General features: G+C 42.2%; 4 protein-coding genes across 7 annotated transcripts in view; 3 read left to right on the top strand and 1 right to left on the bottom strand.

Annotated features, from left to right (window-relative positions):
- oxct1a (3-oxoacid CoA transferase 1a) overlaps window positions 1–691 on the bottom strand; it is a 43791-nt gene extending 43100 nt beyond the window's left edge. The window contains exon 1 of one of the 2 annotated variants that reach the window (XR_012956105.1): window positions 251–691. Coding sequence is in view for 1 of the 2 variants with exons in the window: in XM_076099126.1 (XP_075955241.1) it covers window positions 251–355 (105 nt within the window). In the remaining variant the exon portion in view is untranslated. The remainder of the gene's footprint in view (window positions 1–250) is intronic. The other variant, XM_076099126.1, reaches the window with a different exon arrangement.
- Window positions 692–747: 56 nt separating this feature from the next.
- rimoc1 (rab7a interacting mon1-ccz1 complex subunit 1) lies at window positions 748–4414 on the top strand. The gene is made up of 6 exons (XM_076099131.1): window positions 748–906; window positions 1560–1669; window positions 2451–2597; window positions 2777–2908; window positions 3092–3206; window positions 3326–4414. The coding sequence occupies exons 1-6, from the start codon at window positions 813–815 to the stop codon at window positions 3559–3561; spliced, it is 834 nt and encodes a 277-aa protein (XP_075955246.1). The 5' UTR covers window positions 748–812; the 3' UTR covers window positions 3562–4414.
- fbxo4 (F-box protein 4) lies at window positions 4372–9096 on the top strand. 3 transcript variants are annotated; one of them, XM_076099128.1, is made up of 7 exons: window positions 4372–4740; window positions 6541–6815; window positions 6895–7115; window positions 7429–7504; window positions 7618–7790; window positions 7928–8154; window positions 8266–9096. In XM_076099128.1, the coding sequence occupies exons 1-7, from the start codon at window positions 4372–4374 to the stop codon at window positions 8356–8358; spliced, it is 1434 nt and encodes a 477-aa protein (XP_075955243.1). In that variant the 3' UTR covers window positions 8359–9096. The 3 variants fall into 3 exon arrangements, with proteins under 3 accessions (XP_075955243.1, XP_075955242.1, XP_075955244.1); XM_076099127.1 differs by having other exon boundaries at window positions 7925–8154; XM_076099129.1 differs by lacking the exon at window positions 8266–9096 and having other exon boundaries at window positions 7891–8103.
- Window positions 9097–15451: 6355 nt separating this feature from the next.
- Window positions 15452–17670, top strand: part of ghra (growth hormone receptor a) — a 27792-nt gene continuing 25573 nt past the window's right edge. The window contains exon 1 of the mRNA XM_076099580.1: window positions 15452–16022. The gene's annotated coding sequence lies outside the window, so the exon portion shown is untranslated. The remainder of the gene's footprint in view (window positions 16023–17670) is intronic.

Below are 17670 nucleotides of genomic sequence, written 5' to 3'. Positions count from 1 at the left end.
TCCAGACTATAACAGGTACATAACGGAAATGTTGTTTGCGTGTAAATACATACTGGTAGAGGTGGATTATGCCAAACACGAGCACACCTTCACGTTGGACGTTTTGACTGTGAGTTATGTAAAGCCGCTACAATGAACTTTCTAGTCATTGTTTAATCATCACAATATTATGATCATGTATTCCAGCGATTTACAAGCATCTTGTGTTAACCTTGTCAATTATTGAACCCATCAACGTAACCGTACCAACCTTGCTCAATTGGAGATTTGCCCCATTTAATTTGGTTCTGCAGGGACCTGAGAGATTTTTGAAGAATAAATTCTCCGCTCTGCACAAGGCTTTGAGGGCAGCCATGTTTTGGAGACACGGGGAGAGGAGCACAGTGATAGCTGCAGCCGACGAGACGACGGTGTAGGCTGCTGAAAGGTCGCTGTGTGGCTATGCTAGCTCCCACGTCAAAAACTCAGCGCCTCAATGACATTGGCTGGTGCGTCAATGGGCTGGACTAGCACGCGGTGATACAGAGAGACTCTGCAAGCTCATTTAAATTTAACCCTTGCACCACCACCACCACGCCACCATGAAGTACTCGGCGAACTGCAAAATGCTTTCACTATTACAGAGACGGTAATGTCGTTTCAAAACCCTCAAGGTGGAATAAGTATCGCAATTTAAGTAAATACAAGTGTGGAGATAACTACCTCCAGGCGCACGCGCACACACACACAAACACACTGATGTCTCTTGGAAACAGGCATGACACTATGAGCACGTGAGTAATCCCTGGCTCACGTGACGCATACTTTTAGTCATGGCCGACGACTACAGGCGACAGGGTTTTGAGTTGGAGAGAAGGATATTTGAGTTAGACATCAAGTGTTCCAGTCTCAGAGCTGAAAAGCAAGGTATGGACATAACGTTGTTATTTTTGTGTCTTGTGGCCGTTCTTGGCACCTCGTCTGCGTGGCTAAGATTATTGTTCAGTTTATTAGCTAACTAGCAAGCTAGCTAACGTTATCTAACATAGCTTGCAACTATAACAACAGCTGTTGTCTGATGAAATGTTATCGGCAGATAATACTTGCCCAACAGTTAACTAACGGCCGGTGGACATTTAACTTCGTAACGGTTACTAACTTACCGATGTTTGTTTTTTAATATATGGGTGTCCGAGTTAACGGCTAGCGTAAATTTGCTAACGTTAGCTAAAATGCATTATTGTTGACAAACGTTTTACGTTAGCTGGCCATGAAACACGATGCCACCTAAAAGTAAACAAAATAGGGGTGAGCGTTAACCGTAGAAGTAAAGTTGCCATTATTTTATGTTGAATTCTACCTGTTATATTAGTCATTACATGTAAACATTGTTAAACGCTTGAAAACGTTAGTTCACATTTCATGCCATGATTGTATTAACGTATTATGTTGGCAAACAGTCACATTGCCTTTAGCTTTGTTACGTTAAAACTCTTTTGCATAAACTTGTAAATATACAGTGCCATTCATCAACAGTACAGAAATAATTGGTAACATGTTAATGTGCCGTTCTTCCACAGATGATGACTATTTACAGAATGCGTCTGCCATACTAGACAAGTTGAAAAGCTATTACAGGCAAGGAGGGGAGAGTAGCAACCTTTCCAAGGTGCTTCAGGATTACACACAGGTACTTCATTACACTACACTTCATTAGTGTTTAATATCTGGCTCTGTTTTCCATTAATCATTTAGTTTGTAAACCATCATAAAATAGTGAAAAAATGCCTCTTAAATTCCCTGAACTCAAGGTGATCTTCAGATTGTGAGGTGCATCTGTGTTGGAGTCCAAACCTCAAAAGTATTCAGTCATGCTTACTTTTATTAAACAGGGGAAAGCATCCTTAAATTTGAGAAGGCGGAACCACCAAATCCTTGGCAGGTTTGCTTGATAAATGACATAAGCGATTAACTAAAATTTATTTGTTAAATTATTTTTGTTTTACCCCTATAAACGTCAAACTTGTAGCCCCTCAGTTTAGCCTTTGAGTTCAAAACCATATGCTATACATCTACAAATAGGGGTAATATTTACTTAACTGATATCATAGCTTTCACAATGTAGGAGTGGGAATGTATGCCCTAACTGCAATCAAGTTACTTAGCTAGCTTTGTACCAAGAGATGCTTAGATTGAGGAAGATTAAAGCCAAGTGTGTGCTGGAGTCAGAGGTTAGTTGTAGATTGTTACGGTTGTCTTGTTGATGTGAAGTGGTCTAAACCCTGACTGAAGAAGCTCAATAGGGTTTTTAGTGATTCTGATTTGATCTACTTTATTAATGAAGAACTCAATACAGTCATTTAGTTTGCTTCGGATGACTTGAACAGTATTTTTGTAAGCGTGAAACTTGTTGCGTAGTTTTCTTGTATTCAATGTCAAGTGTGAGTATACATTTGTTTTTCATCCTTTAGGTGATCCTGGACATCACATTTTATGAAGAGAATAAACTGGTGGACCAGGAGTTCCCTGAGGACTGCTCACCTTTTAAAATCCAGCAGCTGCTGCAAGATCTGACCGAGCCAGAGGTTTTGGCAGGGAGGCTAGCACCAGCACAGGAAGTGTGTATATGTGTGTCAAGACCATCTTGTGTGCATGTTTTTAGAGTATTCCCAGTAATGTCAATTCCACTTTAATGTTGTCTCTAGTTAGTTTATAGTTATGCAAAAAAAGAAGTAGCACATATTTAATTCCATGTCATTGTCAAACAGTGCTATTTATGTCTTTTGGTTTTTAATAGGTGCAGTCTATGTTGGGCCTTGAGCTGTTAGAATGCCTCTATTGGAGACGTGGAGCTCTGCTGTACATGTACTGCCACACCCTTCATCAGCGAAAACAGTGGATTAAGAAAAACAAGGACACATTCCTTAAGGTGCCACACTGTTAAGAGATCTAAGTAGATTCAGTAAATTGTCTTTGTGAACAGAAATGTGGGCTGATTCAGCCAGATCAATTTACTTTGTTTTGGCGCAAACAGAAGTTTAGTATGTGAGGTTTTTTCTTGGCATATGCTGAGATTAGTCCTAATGCTCATCTGACTGTTGTTTCAATCTAGTGTATTCAGGAAGGGGTGCGATACCTAATGCGGATGCTGCAGGTGAGAAACTCTGTGAAGCTCAACGATGGCGTGGTGCTCCATGACACTGCTACAGCAAGCTTCCTATCTGAAGGTAAACATGTCATCAGTTATCTATGATTAACACGAACTGTTGTGCAGCTTCAGTCAAGTTGGTAGAAAATTTTTCATGTGGGCCATTTGATCATACTCACTACTTATGATTTTGGCCAGGCATCTTCTCAGACACACACCTGTTGACGATGATGTACATCGGGGAAATGTGTTTCTGGGCGGTCAAGTACGAGGACTGCAGTGCTGACACTATGGATCGCAAGGAAGATCGCCTCCAGTTTCGGGACATTGGCACACAGATCCTCAACAAATATGTGCTGGCCTGTGAGGGCCCTCTGCAGGGCCAGGGCTGGAACACAGAAAATGCCAAGGAAATCCTTAGTATTTTACAGTGAACCCAGCTGCGCCTGTGTTGAAGTTGCCCTCGGGCACAGATCTAAGTTCAGTATTCAAATGTGTGTAAACCCCAAATAAAAATGCAATTCATCAGGTGGGGTGTAATCTTGTGGAAGGTACAGTAGAGACATGGGGAGAAAGTGTATGTGAAGGAAAGAGTCTTTGGATCAGTGTCTACAGGCAACCTCATCCCATGCCAAACGGCCGAGGCCAAAGCAGGTGAAGGAGAGGTTAGAAAGGATAAGACTGGTGGTGTAAAACTGGCAGGGGATGCAGCCAAGGTTGTTAAATAACATTTTGCCCTGTCCTGCTGAAAAAGCAGTTATCATCTTGATTCCAGACTGTTGACTGGGGCACTTATTTTGCTCTGAGAATGTGTTATAATAACATTAATATAAATATGAAAAGGTTATTAATGAAATTGACCTTTTTTTTTTTTTCTTTTTTTTTTTTTAAAGATTGAAGATAATCCAGCTGGAAATGAGACATTGCACAGTAACATTTTATTTATTGTTTTTTTGCTATTTTGTTATGCTTTTTAATATATCATAATTGCATATACATTATATATGTATGTGTGTATACAAATATACACTAAAGGCAAAAGAAAGGTGTTCAAAAACAATTGACAATGATGTATTCATGACTATTTGAAGTATGTTCAGATTTGTTCATACCAGCTTTGTAATGCGCCACTTGTATTCCCATCTATTGCAAAATTACATTTCTCTGCCACTTCAGTAACCTTGATAGTACAACTATTAATAGAGACTCTGTGTTGTTTGGACGAAAATCATTTTCTGTTTTTTATGTCCTCGTTGACAATAAACACGCGCGTTGTTTTAAGAAAAACACGATTTAGCTGCACATTATTGAAAAACACAGTACCCACAATGCCCCACTTCAGCCAGCAACAAGGAAGTAAGACGGGTGGATGTGTTGTCATCGCTCACTCCGTCGATATCGCAGTGGTTTTACCATCTCTTCGCTTATTACCACTCACTTCTGAAATCATGGCAGGACAGACCCAGCAGCTCAGCGAGTCTGTTGTGATCCGCAGCCTCAGACGGTTCAGGGACCGATATTTCCCAAACAGTGGTAAAGTTGTCAAAGGCTCTTCGACGCCTGTTGTGGACGCGGTAGGAGAGCCACAACCGGGATCTCTGGATAGTTTACCGGTGAGTGAAATTAATGGAAATGTCTTTTGTTTAGTTTGACCTGTCCTAAACTATTTAGCCGTTTTAAAGTATATATTCATCTCATGGAGCGAGGTAGGGGCAGGTATGTGAGGTTCAAATGCATTTCTACAATTTCGACTTGTTTCCCTGTAGGACATCTAAAGCCTGGAAACTGTTCCTCGCATATCTCGATAACCGCTCCTCCAATCTTCTCACGTGGTGGGTGTATTATGGGGACCCCATGAAGTGCTTTATTAAAAATCTAGTATAATTTTGACACGCGACACGTACAATATTAATCCCATCCTGCGGACAGCCGCTCATGAATACGTCACTTAGGCTGCTGGATAGAGTGCTAACCAGTGGCCCAATCCCAATGTCCCCCTTCACGGACTTTGAGGCGCGCTCCCGCGAAGTCCGTGAGGGTTTAGGGATGTCTCACTGTTAAATCGTAGTTTTTGAATTACTTGCTGACATTTTGAGCCCTTTATGAACCCTTACCGTAAATCAGCTGACTTTGTCTAAGGGAATTACCCACAAATCATTGCAATGTGACGTTAAACACGGGTTAACCAGTGGACGCATGGAGGCGTAATAAAAAAAAAAGGTAAACAAAGAGGACGGCTCACGTGTTTCAGCCTGTCATATTAAATTTACTCAGAAACATTAAGGGTTAAAGATGGAACAAAAAGTAAACTTAAAATCAGAAGATATTTATTTATTTATTCATCAAATATTTGATTTTGTCATTGAAGCTGTTTTGACAAAAACGAGTAAATAGATTATATGAAGTTACCTCTCAACTAGTGAGGAAAGAGTCTGGAAGACTTTCAAATCAGGGAGTACAAAGTATGAAATAAATACACACAATTATACATCATATTTTTTGTTGTTTTGATGGTAACGTGATATGTTGCAGCAAAGTGCTGTCCCATTCATATTTACACCAGCTCAAGCCCTCACAGCGTCTCACGCTCAACCACTTACCAGGTGACTTCAGTAAGTCCTTGAGGGTTCAGGGTTTGAGGCTTTAGGGGGGACATTGGGATTGGGTCATAGTGAATGCTGGATAACCTCATGACTGAATTTACCTTTACTTCCGGCAAAATGCCCCCTCTCACTACATCCATGCTCTACTTATCAGTCGCGGTCGTTATGTCAAAGCAAGAGACTAACGTGTGCTGTGATGCTGTTTCCTCAACGTTCCGCGGGACATTCACGGCACGTTGTTATTCGAACCTTCCGGGAACTTTTGGCGACCATTGGCTGAAGGCCAGGGTTCAGGGTAGGTCTGTTCAAGGTGGAGCTTTCTGTTCTGGTTGAACAGGCTTTATAATGCATCACATTTTAATTGTCAAACCTACTAGTACCACAAATGAATGGACAAGATGTCACATTACATAAAGTGAAATAAGCTGGTTAAATGTAATAGCCATTGAGTCGGGTGGTGAAGAGACACCCTTTTGTACAAGCAGTGTACTCAAGACCAGAATTCGTTCTTTATTTGACAAAGTCATAGTACTTGCTACTTGCTCTATAGTTTATAAAACTATCTACTGTGATACTTAAAGAAGCCCACATTTTGCTGTTAATATTTATGTAGCCAACTCTCACTAAAGTAATATTTGAAATGCCAGGCTTTTCTTATCCTCTTATGTATTTCTATTGATAATATATATTCAAGTGTTAGTGATTGTCCACCGTTTCCTTCCTGTCTCCTTGTCCTAACTAGTCCTTGACACTCTTTTAGTTTAGTTTTGTTGAAATCGTGGTATTAAATCATATACCTCCCTCTTTAAGGTGGACGTACAGTTCCTGATCATGACCTTACTGTCTCCGGCGGATATCTGCATTCTGGGAGCCACCAGTCGGTACTGGAGGGCCATGGTTAGAGATCCAATACTGTGGAGATACTTCCTGCACAGGGACATGCTAAACTGGCCCTCCATTGATCACGTGAGCATGCCCCAACTGGAGTTGTTGGACGCACCACTAATCAATGAAGACGAGAGCCTGGACGATAGAGAAGAGTGGGGCGACAAAGGGATGGAATCGAAAGTTGACTACATGTCAGAGTGGGTGTCTTTTTCTGTCGTCCCGTATCGAGGTCAGTTTGTTTGAAAGAGATTTTGACCGCCGTTTATGTCTCGACAGATACCTGAAAGGCTGCCCATCCTGCAGACAACAATGGCTTCCCTCACGGCCGACATATGAGGTCGTGACCTCTTTTCTCCAGTCTCTGGTGCCCTCATCTGAGCCACGTTATGCCATGTTGGGCCCCGGCATGGAGCAGCTGGACGTCTCTTTAGTCACAAGGCTCCTGCGTGCTCCAGATGTGCTTCCAGTGTCGGGCACTCCTCACAGACAGATAAACGGTGAGGTAACTTTTAAAGTTGAGTGCTGATGATGAAGGCCATAAGCTCTTCCCGGTCACCATTATTAGCATAGTGACAAAAACACCCCTGAATCAGTTTAAAGTCCAGCTTCTTCTTGAGCTGATAAGAGCTGGCACTGGAACAAGATCACTTCAACAAGCAGATAATGCTGATGTGGTGATTTTTACAAACCACACACTTCACTTATTTGTTGTACGTTTACTTTCCTACCACTCGGTGGCAATATTGGCCAATAATTGTTATCAGCTAAGACGCCCCAAGAATCTAACCGACCCTTGTTTTTATACTCTAGGTATTGGCTCAGGGATCAGTTACATGTTCAACAACCAACACAAATTCAATATCCTGACTCTGTACTCAACCAATAGGTAAGCACTTTGTATTCAAAGATACCATGTGAGTTGCAGTTATAATCTGTTTTTCCTGCGTGTCATTGTGAATACTGCCACCGTCATTAAACTGTGTGTGCTTGTGTGTGCAGGGCAGAGAGGGAGAAAGCCAGATTGCAGCAGCAGAGCATCAGTAATAAACTTTTTACCTTTGAAGGAACCGATGACTCAGGCTGTCCAATCTACAGCCCTGCTCCTCAGGTCCAGCAAGTGTGCCAGGTGGTGGACGGTTTCATCTATGTAGCCAATGCAGAGCCTGAGAGAGGTGAGATAAAGATGGCATATCTATTCGCAGCTTCTGCTCCTCTGCTACCACCATGTCGCATCATGCACAGTGTTTTTTTTTTTGCCATATAAATTGCCAGCGAAGACCATTTGCATGAAAAACCATGTCATCAGTAGGCGACGGGGAGTCCGAGGCGGCTCAGATTCGGGCTGTGCTTAGCTGTGCCGAGGGCTCAGCGACCAGGCCTCTGCTGGTGCTCTCCTGTGTCTCCAGAGAAGAATCGGAAGAAGTCAGGATAACCCGCCTGCAAACCAGTACCAGCAGAAACAGGGCCAGGTGTCGAACTCCCTGTGTCAACATCGCAAAGAGACTCGGACTACCCCAGCTGGCTAATCCTTGGATGGTAATTGAAAGATTAAAAGATTGATAATTGAAATCTATCCAGTGTCAGTTTCATGAGACTTTTTTTTTTTTTTTTTTTCAACCTGTGTTTGTGTTTCTCGCCCTTATTCAGGTGCAGGATACAGTAGCAGAATCCCTATCAGGTCTTCTGGAGGGCGTCTCCTGGTTGCTGAGATGTTCGGGAGTCAAACTCTATGGTAGCTAGTTATCTAACTTCTGCTGGCTGCCAGATGAGTGAAAACCACCAAGACACACTATACGGCATTACCTGAGTAATTTATGCCACATCTGCACTGATGGGTTTCCAACTATTATTCATCCGGGACAACTGAGAGAGACTCTGATCTTATTTAAAGAGAGAGCCAAATGAAGGAGTGATGGCGGGACAGGAGGTTTGACCCCCCCCCCCCCCCCCAAACTAGGGTTGTTGACTTTAGACAATAATACAAACAACAGTACACACTCAGGTCTGTTCAGCTGTTTAAGTTACACAAAATGTAGTTGTTGTAGGATGAACACTGCTTGTTCAATGAGACTTGCAGTAAAACACAGATATAAAAAGACTCCGGTGCAGGACTACAAAAACCCAAATGAAAAAAATGTAAAATCTCACTTTGACTCAATTTATTACCACATTTAAGACTTGGCGTGCTGCTGACTAATCAGGTTGCCCGCTGTTCAGTTCAACAATGGGAAAGAGATTTTTCCTGATTTGACATGACACTTTTCAATATTTCATCTACGGTTCATAACGACCCGGCCTTTTTACAGTCAGCTTATGTAACTTTCAGACAAAATCCACTGCCCTCTGATCAATGCTTACCTCTCGTATACCGTGAAGATATGACTTTTACAGCTAAACTATAATACAAGCAATTTAATGAAGTCACTTTATTTTAAATATTTGATCTTGTGTAATAAAGAAATGTTGCCTTTTGAGAAATGGCAAATACTCCTCTGATTTTAAATATTTGCATCTGTTATCTGTACAATTAGGAAAAAAAAAAAAAATATATATATATATATATATATATATATAAAATAAATTTCTTATACAAATGTTTTTTATGAATACAGATTTCTCTTGTGGTGGAGAAGTCACACTTTCAGTCTCTCATAACCCTGATAACTGTATTACATGTCTGTTAAATAACCAGTAAATCGCTGTTCAAGTATTCACAAATGACAAAACTATTCTATGTATGTTAGTCACGATTTTTGTCTTCTCTCCTTCCTTCTTTCACGTCTTCTCTGCACACATTCACAAGTTCAAAATGTCCTGAGCAGTGGATGGTATATTTCCTCCTGCTTTCCTCTCCTCTGAGGTCAGCCCTGGCATGAAATGTTGAGTCAACATCTGTCAGCAAGCGAGGGGAGAACATTCATACATTTTATTTTTTTAGACCTCTCACTTATTATGTGTAAGTTGTGTTTGTCCCATAGAAATGATCACCCGGTTCATATTGGGTGTCCCTGGTGGCAGCGTTCGCATGACCTAATGGCAGCATGTAAGGCATGACAACATAATGAGCCTCGCTGGTGCTCTTTTGTTCTAGTCCCCTAGGTAACCACAAATCTTTGGTAAAAGTATATGCCCCCCCCCCCCCCTGGCAGCCCTTCCATCAGAGAGCTCTTTTGTCTCAACAATCATTTTCATAGACATACACAGACTTAAAATAGGACCATGATTGGTGCAATTTAGGTGCATTTAGCTGAGCTGAATACTGGTGAAGCGGAGATTGATTCTTTTTTTTTTTCCCTGCTGAGATTTAAAGGGAAATTATGGAGTCTGACTTTTCCTCTCAACTCATCTCTCTGTTCTCTGTAAACAGGATGTCTACCTCTTAGCTACTCGCTCCACAGTTATTTACCTACATTTTACTTTTGTGTGTTGTGTGTATGAACGCTCATGCTTACACCGAATGTCCAACAATGAAGGTGAACCACGTAAAAAAATATTTTGAAAAATAGTATATCAACAATGGTAACTTGTTTTTCGGGCAGGTATGCAGAGAACAACTGCTTTATCTTTTGTTCTTACTCTGTGATCATGATGCAGCCAATGGAGGTAAAGTCCTTCCGCTGTCAGTGTGGATGAATATGTACAGTTACACTCTGAATGAATGAGTGAATGAAGATGAGCTACTTTTGTGTGAATGCAGACTAAAGAAGGTAAACTAGCGATGAGGTTACTGTGGGTTGGCATCCAGGATGTGTTGAGTCCATTGCTGGAGCTTGCTTTGCTAGGACATTTTCAGAGTCTGTTTGTTTAGACTGCAGACTGTGGACCATTAGCACACATCCCTACATAATGTTTGGTGGGGGGGGTTCTGGGGCCTTGTTTTGGAAGGTAGGCCTCCGGCTGCCTCTCGTCTTCCGAAATCCAAAGGGGCCTCTGGGAAATGATGTCACGAGGAAGACACCCCTATACTGACCCAAGACGGTTCACAGAAGTCTGCAACAGTATGTGGACAGTTACCACATGCCATGTAAGATGTGTATAGTGACACCAGCACGCAGCCGATTGGAAACGCTGTGTATATAAAAGACCGATAAAAAGGCTCTTCCGTGGCTCACAAGGATTTCATCTTGATGTAATGCCAGTGTTGGAGGGGTGTTTATAGGGTTCTTTGTACAGCCTGAGGCAATAGAAACAAAAAATAATCAGGTATTTCCTATTTCCCCTGCTCAATGAAGCTTACGTTTTTGTGCTGTCCAATATACAGTATATAGTATCTCCATATAAGCCATAATGGCCTCATTCACCACTACTTTTCAGAATTTGTAGAATAAGTCAAATATTGAATTTGGAGAACTATATTTACTATATTTTATATTTACTGAAAATGCTTTCTGTTGCGTGCACAGTATTGAAAACACGTTCTGTGCACCTATATAAATAACAGGTGGGGTGGACCACTATTAGAAACATCGGTACAACGTAAATCTATAATTCAGCAATAACTATTGCCATTGCCACGTTTATGATATTACTTTGCTGTTGAAAATGTTTGTTGTGCTTTCTGGGGCTGCAGTTTGTGGTGGTGCAGAATTACGTATTCATAAAGCGTCATTAATGCTTTGTTATTGCAGCAGTAGATTCAACAATGGGAGTAAACTGCTTTGAATCGAATGAAGCTCTGTCGCTGTGTCAATAATTGTCTGACTTGAAATATTGAATTTAGCTAAAAACACTCCTCACAGAGTGAAATACAGCGGCCAGCTCTGCCTCGCCGTCTTCCTCAGACATCATCCTCTCCATCTTCCGCTATCCCTCTTCTTCTCCGTTGTCTCATCCCACCCTTTTCACTCTCTCCTCCTTTCATTAGAGTTAAGTCCCTGATTTGTATTCCGCGATAACGGCCAAGATTAACGTAGGCATTGAAAAAAAAACAAAAAAAAAACAGCATTTGCATGATGCATTCACTGATTAGGCTAAGCGTCCCTCTTAATTGTGTTGTTTTGCACATGGCGGGGCTCTCATGCTGATACTCTGTGGATCTTACTCTTCCCATGCAATCTCACCAATTCGCTTCAATTTCCTCCCCACTTCACTGCGTCCGTCCCACCGACCTCCCGCTGCCATACACCAATATGGCAGGTCAGGGACTCGCAATACTGGATCAGGGTTTTAGAAGTGTTAATGCTGAAGTACTTGTGAATCCCTTTGAACCTATGAGCAGCTCGGTAATAATGAAGATATGGAACCAGGAGCACAGTGATCCGTCCTTGTATTTGATGTTGTTGTTGTTATTTCTATGTGTGTGTGTGTGTGTGTGTGTTCCCCCTGTAGCCATCTCCTCTCTTTTACCCTAATCCAATAGGCAGCAGGGTGCTGACATATGGTGGTGAGTGGCCACACTTGTGACGTGAAACAGCACTAAATGCATTACAGGTGACTTGAAGGGGATGACACAAAGGGCACTCTTTCATCATGTGGAAAATAAAAACAGACAGCCAAAACACGGAGAGGTCCTGCATGGCTATTGAAAGGAAGCATCACGAAAGATGCATAAATAAAAAAAACAATTACGGGAATATGGCTGTGAGTGAAGCAACGGTGCTCAGTCAGGCGGCTCGGAGATTGAAGCAAAATGATTTGAAAAACTGTGGTGATTTACATATTGTATTTACATATAACAGTGAATTGATCCTTCTGATGAATAGTTCCTGTGCAAAAGTCTGACATACTTTATTCCTTGGTGCCATAGACTTCCATTCCTGTTCAAAACCTTTTAAAAACACATACATGAGCCACATTATTACACTGGGAGATGTGTCACATTATTACATTGAACTTGGGCACAATAGACTGTGGTTGTTTTTTTGTTTTGTTTTTACTGATCCTGCCAAACCAGTTTCATCCAGTCAAACCTTTCCCCTGCTGTAAATACTCACTGGCACATTAAATCCACCGCTGAAAATAGTCCTTGACGAATACACTGTTTACTTCAGTTTGACTCATGTTTGCTTAAAGCTACAGTGCCTATAGCTGTTTTAGGAAATGATTTAGCCTTTTTAAGAAGTGAAACTCTTATATAAATATGAGCCATTCATAAAGATTTAGATCAGAACATTCAGGGCTGAGAATCACAGACAGGATGTGGAAGTTGGAAAGTATTTGTGGAACGACTAATGCATGGTTGGTTCTGGTCTATTCCAAAAATACCGAATATCACCCGCCCCGTCCTTTAACGTGGATTATTGGATATGGATGAATGTGGCTTACAGCAGACTGATCAAGGTTGAGTCACCAGCGACAGCACTCCCAGCCCTGCAGTGCAGGCACAGTGACATCAGGCTGTGGGCCAGATGCATTGTTCTGTTGTCGCATTCAATACAGCATAAGTCCACATGATCACTCAGGGCAGACAATCACAGGAATGAGTATTCCATAACAAAGGAACTAATTCAATGGACGCCCCCCACTCTGCTCCAATCAGGGCTCTCCGTCCCTCTACTGACCAATACATGGCCATGGTCAGGGGTCACTTACTACAGACACACTGTTTGTGGTGGGTTTTCTCTGTTTGGTAATTAATGTCACAAAGTGCCCCGAGACCAGTGAAAAGGTCAGCTAATTACAGTAACCCTAAACCTCATTTCAGCTAAAGCTCTTTCCTCTGTGCAAGTTATAATTGACAGTATTTGTGTTGCAGCCTTGTTTGTCTCACAGCGTGGATATGAGCACTGCAGCCGTACGACTTAGGAAAAAGCTAAGCCGTAACTTGTGGGCCTTTGTGGATTTAATAGAGACGGGGATAAGCCCATAAAAATATAAGGATGGCTGCGCTCAATGCAGACGTGCCAATTCCATTTCTTTCCCCCTTGCATCACAAATGATGTCAACAACAGTGCATTAATGGGGAGGAAGATACAACCTCCAGGCCTCAGCAGCCTGTATGTTTGTCGGTCTGTCTTTGTTTCTATTTCCAGCTGACTATGTTGAACACTGTAGGTTCCAGTTTGTCATCTTTTCTTAGTGCTCATGTCATGAACATGCTGCTAAACTCCTTCGTCAGTCCAGAGGACAGAGGTGAACTCGACTTTATTGGCTCACACATGACGTCATAACGTGAAAGTGTAAACTGTTGCGTTGTATGTAAAATGAGCAGGAATGCTGTCACGCCAAAGTCAAATCCTGAAAAGAAAAACTATCACATGGTCCACAAATACACGCAACATGCAGTTTAGCAGCAGCAACAGCACATGGGGGCGTTTCTCTCTCACGTGTCAGTGCGGGCACTCCATGCTAATCGATGGCTCTTGGGTCCGGGGATGGGGGGGGGGGGGGGGGGGGGGTCTTGGGGGGGAGGTATATCCAGACAGCTGAAATTCTGGGCGAGCCTCTCGTGGCGTCACTTCTCCAGTGGACCCTCCACGTGAGCCCACACAGCCTACACTTTACAGACAGGCAGCCATTCATGAGCGTTCTCAGCATCATGTTGTGTGAAGTTACACCCTTATGAGCCTCTCTAAAGCGCTTTATTCCTGTTTTGTTCGTCTTTTCCCTTTAATTTTCAATCAGCGGACATGTGATCAAACACATACATTTGTTATGTAATGCCAGGCAGACATAGTAGCCTAATAATAATAATAATAATACATTATCTGGTGATTTTATTTCCAGCCATCTGAAGGCAACAATCTGTTCCATCTGCAGTCTCTAATTGGAGTGATGTAGCGCACTAAGCCACAATTACGCACGCCATGTCCGCTGCTTAATTGATGTGCAACAAGCACCAGACTGTTGCAACGAAACAAAAACAAAATCACCGCAGAAACCTCCGTGCTCGTGCGCACATAAAACTGGTCACTTATGTATAATTACACTACAAAGCTTCTGTTGTAAACCGGCACGTTAACAAGGTCCCGCAGCTCCGTGAAAAGTTGTGGACCACTATAACACAACTTGGACCGTCGGGACCATCCGTGTTCTCCGTGTCTCCATCTCGAAGCACCGGGTAACCCAGGGCAACAGCTGATCGCGTCATCCCCTGCTTAACGTCGGACCAAAGTAGCGCCTGCAGCTCCGCGGTTTTGATTACGACAGCACACACAGGTGGACGTGATGGGGAGCATGGCGTGATGTCTTTCGCGTTCAGTTTCAAAGCGGTGCTCGTGTTCCCAGAAAATGAAATATTCATTTATGTACGATTGCAAAGCTTATGTCGCAATATGAAGATAAGACTTGAGCCGTGCCCTCGGTGTCCTCGTGAGCGCACAGAGCAGCAACTGACCTGCTATCGATGTATGGATTATAAAGCGATACAAACAAACGCTCTGCGCAGCTGCTGTTTCTAATGACAGTACGGGACGGGCATCTAATCATCTGAAACATGACACATAACACGTTGATGTAACCCAAAAAACGTGTTCAGTGTTGTATTGTCAGCAGATTAACTTTTTTAAACACCTTCGATCACGCTGTTGTATTACGGCACCACATTATCTTCCCCACGTTATGAACGTGCATATGGCTGTCGTGCGCATGCGTATCCAGGGCAGCGACCCAGTGCACTATGGGGTCAATACATTTCATTTGCATATGGAAACAGGATTTGAGGCAGGATTTGAAGAAAAAAAAAAATTATAATAATAATGGAAAATGGAAAATGTATTGGGTGCTGAATGCAGTACATGATTATTGAATCTTTAAAAAACAAACTAATCAAGGATATGATAAATTCCTGCAGTCAAGTAGCCTACAAGCAGAGACGACTAACTTAAACTTTTCTGCATTTTGTCCTCAAATTGAGACAAAAAAGTCACTGTTCACGGAACATCAGTCTCGTTGGTTAAAAATTGAAATAGCATATGTTGCATGTTTCTTCTTCTGGCATGGTTCTCTCTAATAACAAGTAGTACAATGTTAATTTGCTTCCTCGTTTCAACTTTGCCTCTCACCAGAAAGCTCCTCACAGGAGAGTTTTATTTTGGAGGTTGTGGCCCGGCAGTCTTCCTCCCCGGCTGTCCCTGCTCATAATGGAGCAGATTGGATTGTTGGCGGATGGGGGCGCTTCACCGCCATTAGAAACACACATACACACCGACACACACACACACACACACTCTCTCTGGCTCGGTCTATGCGACGCTACGCGTGTAGCGCCTGAAAGTGGACTAGAAGATGGACTGAGTTGCAGATAAGACAACAAATCTTCACCGCGGAAGCGAACCGGACCCGATTATTCGATGATCGGATGATGTGAAAACACTGATCGCGGAGATCAGACCGGGGCCGAGCAGGCTGAAGTGAAGAAGCAGGACTTTCCGTGCCTGTTACTCACGCTGGCCATCAGATGACCAAGTTCTGAAAAGTCGACCTGCGCTGTCTTTGCGGGGTTTAAGCTCGAGACTTCGGAATAAGTAAGTACGTTTATGTTTTGTTTCTTTTAAAGCGCGGAGAGCTTCTTCTTTTTTTTCTTCTTTTTTTTGCGTTCACCCATATCTCCGAAACTCCATGTGTTACGCAGCTTACGCACGATCCTGGAAACTTTGCTAAAAAAAACAATTTAGCAAATTACAAATGCAATTTTTGCTCTTTGCAAAATCTTGTTTGACCAATCATACATGTTTAATACGCTGAGTCTACTGCACGGTGTATTTGAAGCTCGCATTAACGTGACATCAACTTAAAGTTGGTCTAAAATTCCGCTGCAACTGCTCATGAAGTGACAGCCGTGGTCTGTGTGGACGGGTGCAGCCCAAAGAGCGTAACACTGATACATATCAAATCCCGAGGGAGGAATAGAAACATCTGCGTGAGATAGAGATGAGCTCGACACTGGGGGGGGGGGGGGAAAGGGGATCGAACCTCGAATTAAGTGTACAGCTGAAATATTCTGTAGTGTTTCTTCACTGTTGACACAGCCTGGTGTATTGTTGCATGCACATATGGAAATCAGCACAGGCCCATGCTCGCTCCAGTGACCATGATATGCTTATTTACTTTACTGTAGATGCATTACAGGAGGAGTGCAGCCATAGAGATAATCGGTTTTCCTTTCTTCACTGTTTTGATCTATTAATCAACAAATGTAGAGCAGTGCTAATGAGAAGTTGCCAGAGTTCATGATGCCTTTTATGTTGTCTCATCAACTGCCCAAAAACCCAAAGGAATTCAGTTTACATCAATACAAAATATATACAACTGGAACCAGCTTATGTCCGGATTCTTACTGGTTAAATTACTTAAACCACTGAAAATACACTCAAGATGTTGATTCATTTATTACCACACTACGTTACTAAATGAATTAATTGAACATTATTTCCATCCAGTATTTGACTGTAAGAGCAGTTTGACAGATTCTATGCGTTTTTATTATTATACTGCTTGTATTAGAAAGTGCAGCACGCTGGGATGAGAGGCCATGTGCAAACTCAATCTGGTTTTGTGTAATATTTCAATTGGTTTCGCCCTGCTGTAGTTAGTTAGATTCCTCAAGAAAAAGGTTTTACTGCACCGTTGAGTCCCATGACTTTTTTTTTTTTTTTTCTTCCTCTGTTGTGGCTCCAGATCATTCTTTTTTTTAAAATCTAAATCATATATACATTGCTTTCACTATTGCGTCCACTGGATGGCATTAGTTTAGGGGCAATTTAAAAATAATCTCCAATCCCCTGGCACTGGGATGTTATGCATAATATCACAAACCAGTTTTCCTTTAAGACCGTATGGTTGGATGGTATTCACCTAAATATAGCTAAGCCATATTCAATAAGATATATTGTTACATCGGCTCCTCAGATGCAGAGAAAAAGCAAGTTGAAGGACATGTATAATAGCAGCCTCCTGAGGTACGAGGTGTATTAATAGACGAGGCGAGGGGTTTTTAAGAGACATTATAGTTCCATCAGTTTCTGTCTCATTGTTTGCTCCACTCCCACATACAACATTAAGTACAGCTGTTATGTTCTGACAGCACTCGGGAAGACCATTAGATTTTTACACGCATTAACGTGCACTTTGTCTGATGGTGGTTGTCAGGATGAGTGTGTGTGTGTGTGTGTG

This window comes from Anarhichas minor, unplaced genomic scaffold, assembly GCF_050575085.1.
Source record: "Anarhichas minor isolate MPS153535 unplaced genomic scaffold, ASM5057508v1 ptg000025l, whole genome shotgun sequence".
NCBI lineage: Eukaryota > Metazoa > Chordata > Actinopteri > Perciformes > Anarhichadidae > Anarhichas > Anarhichas minor.
Note: the sequence above shows the minus strand (reverse complement) of the source record. Positions and strands in the feature narration are given on the sequence as shown.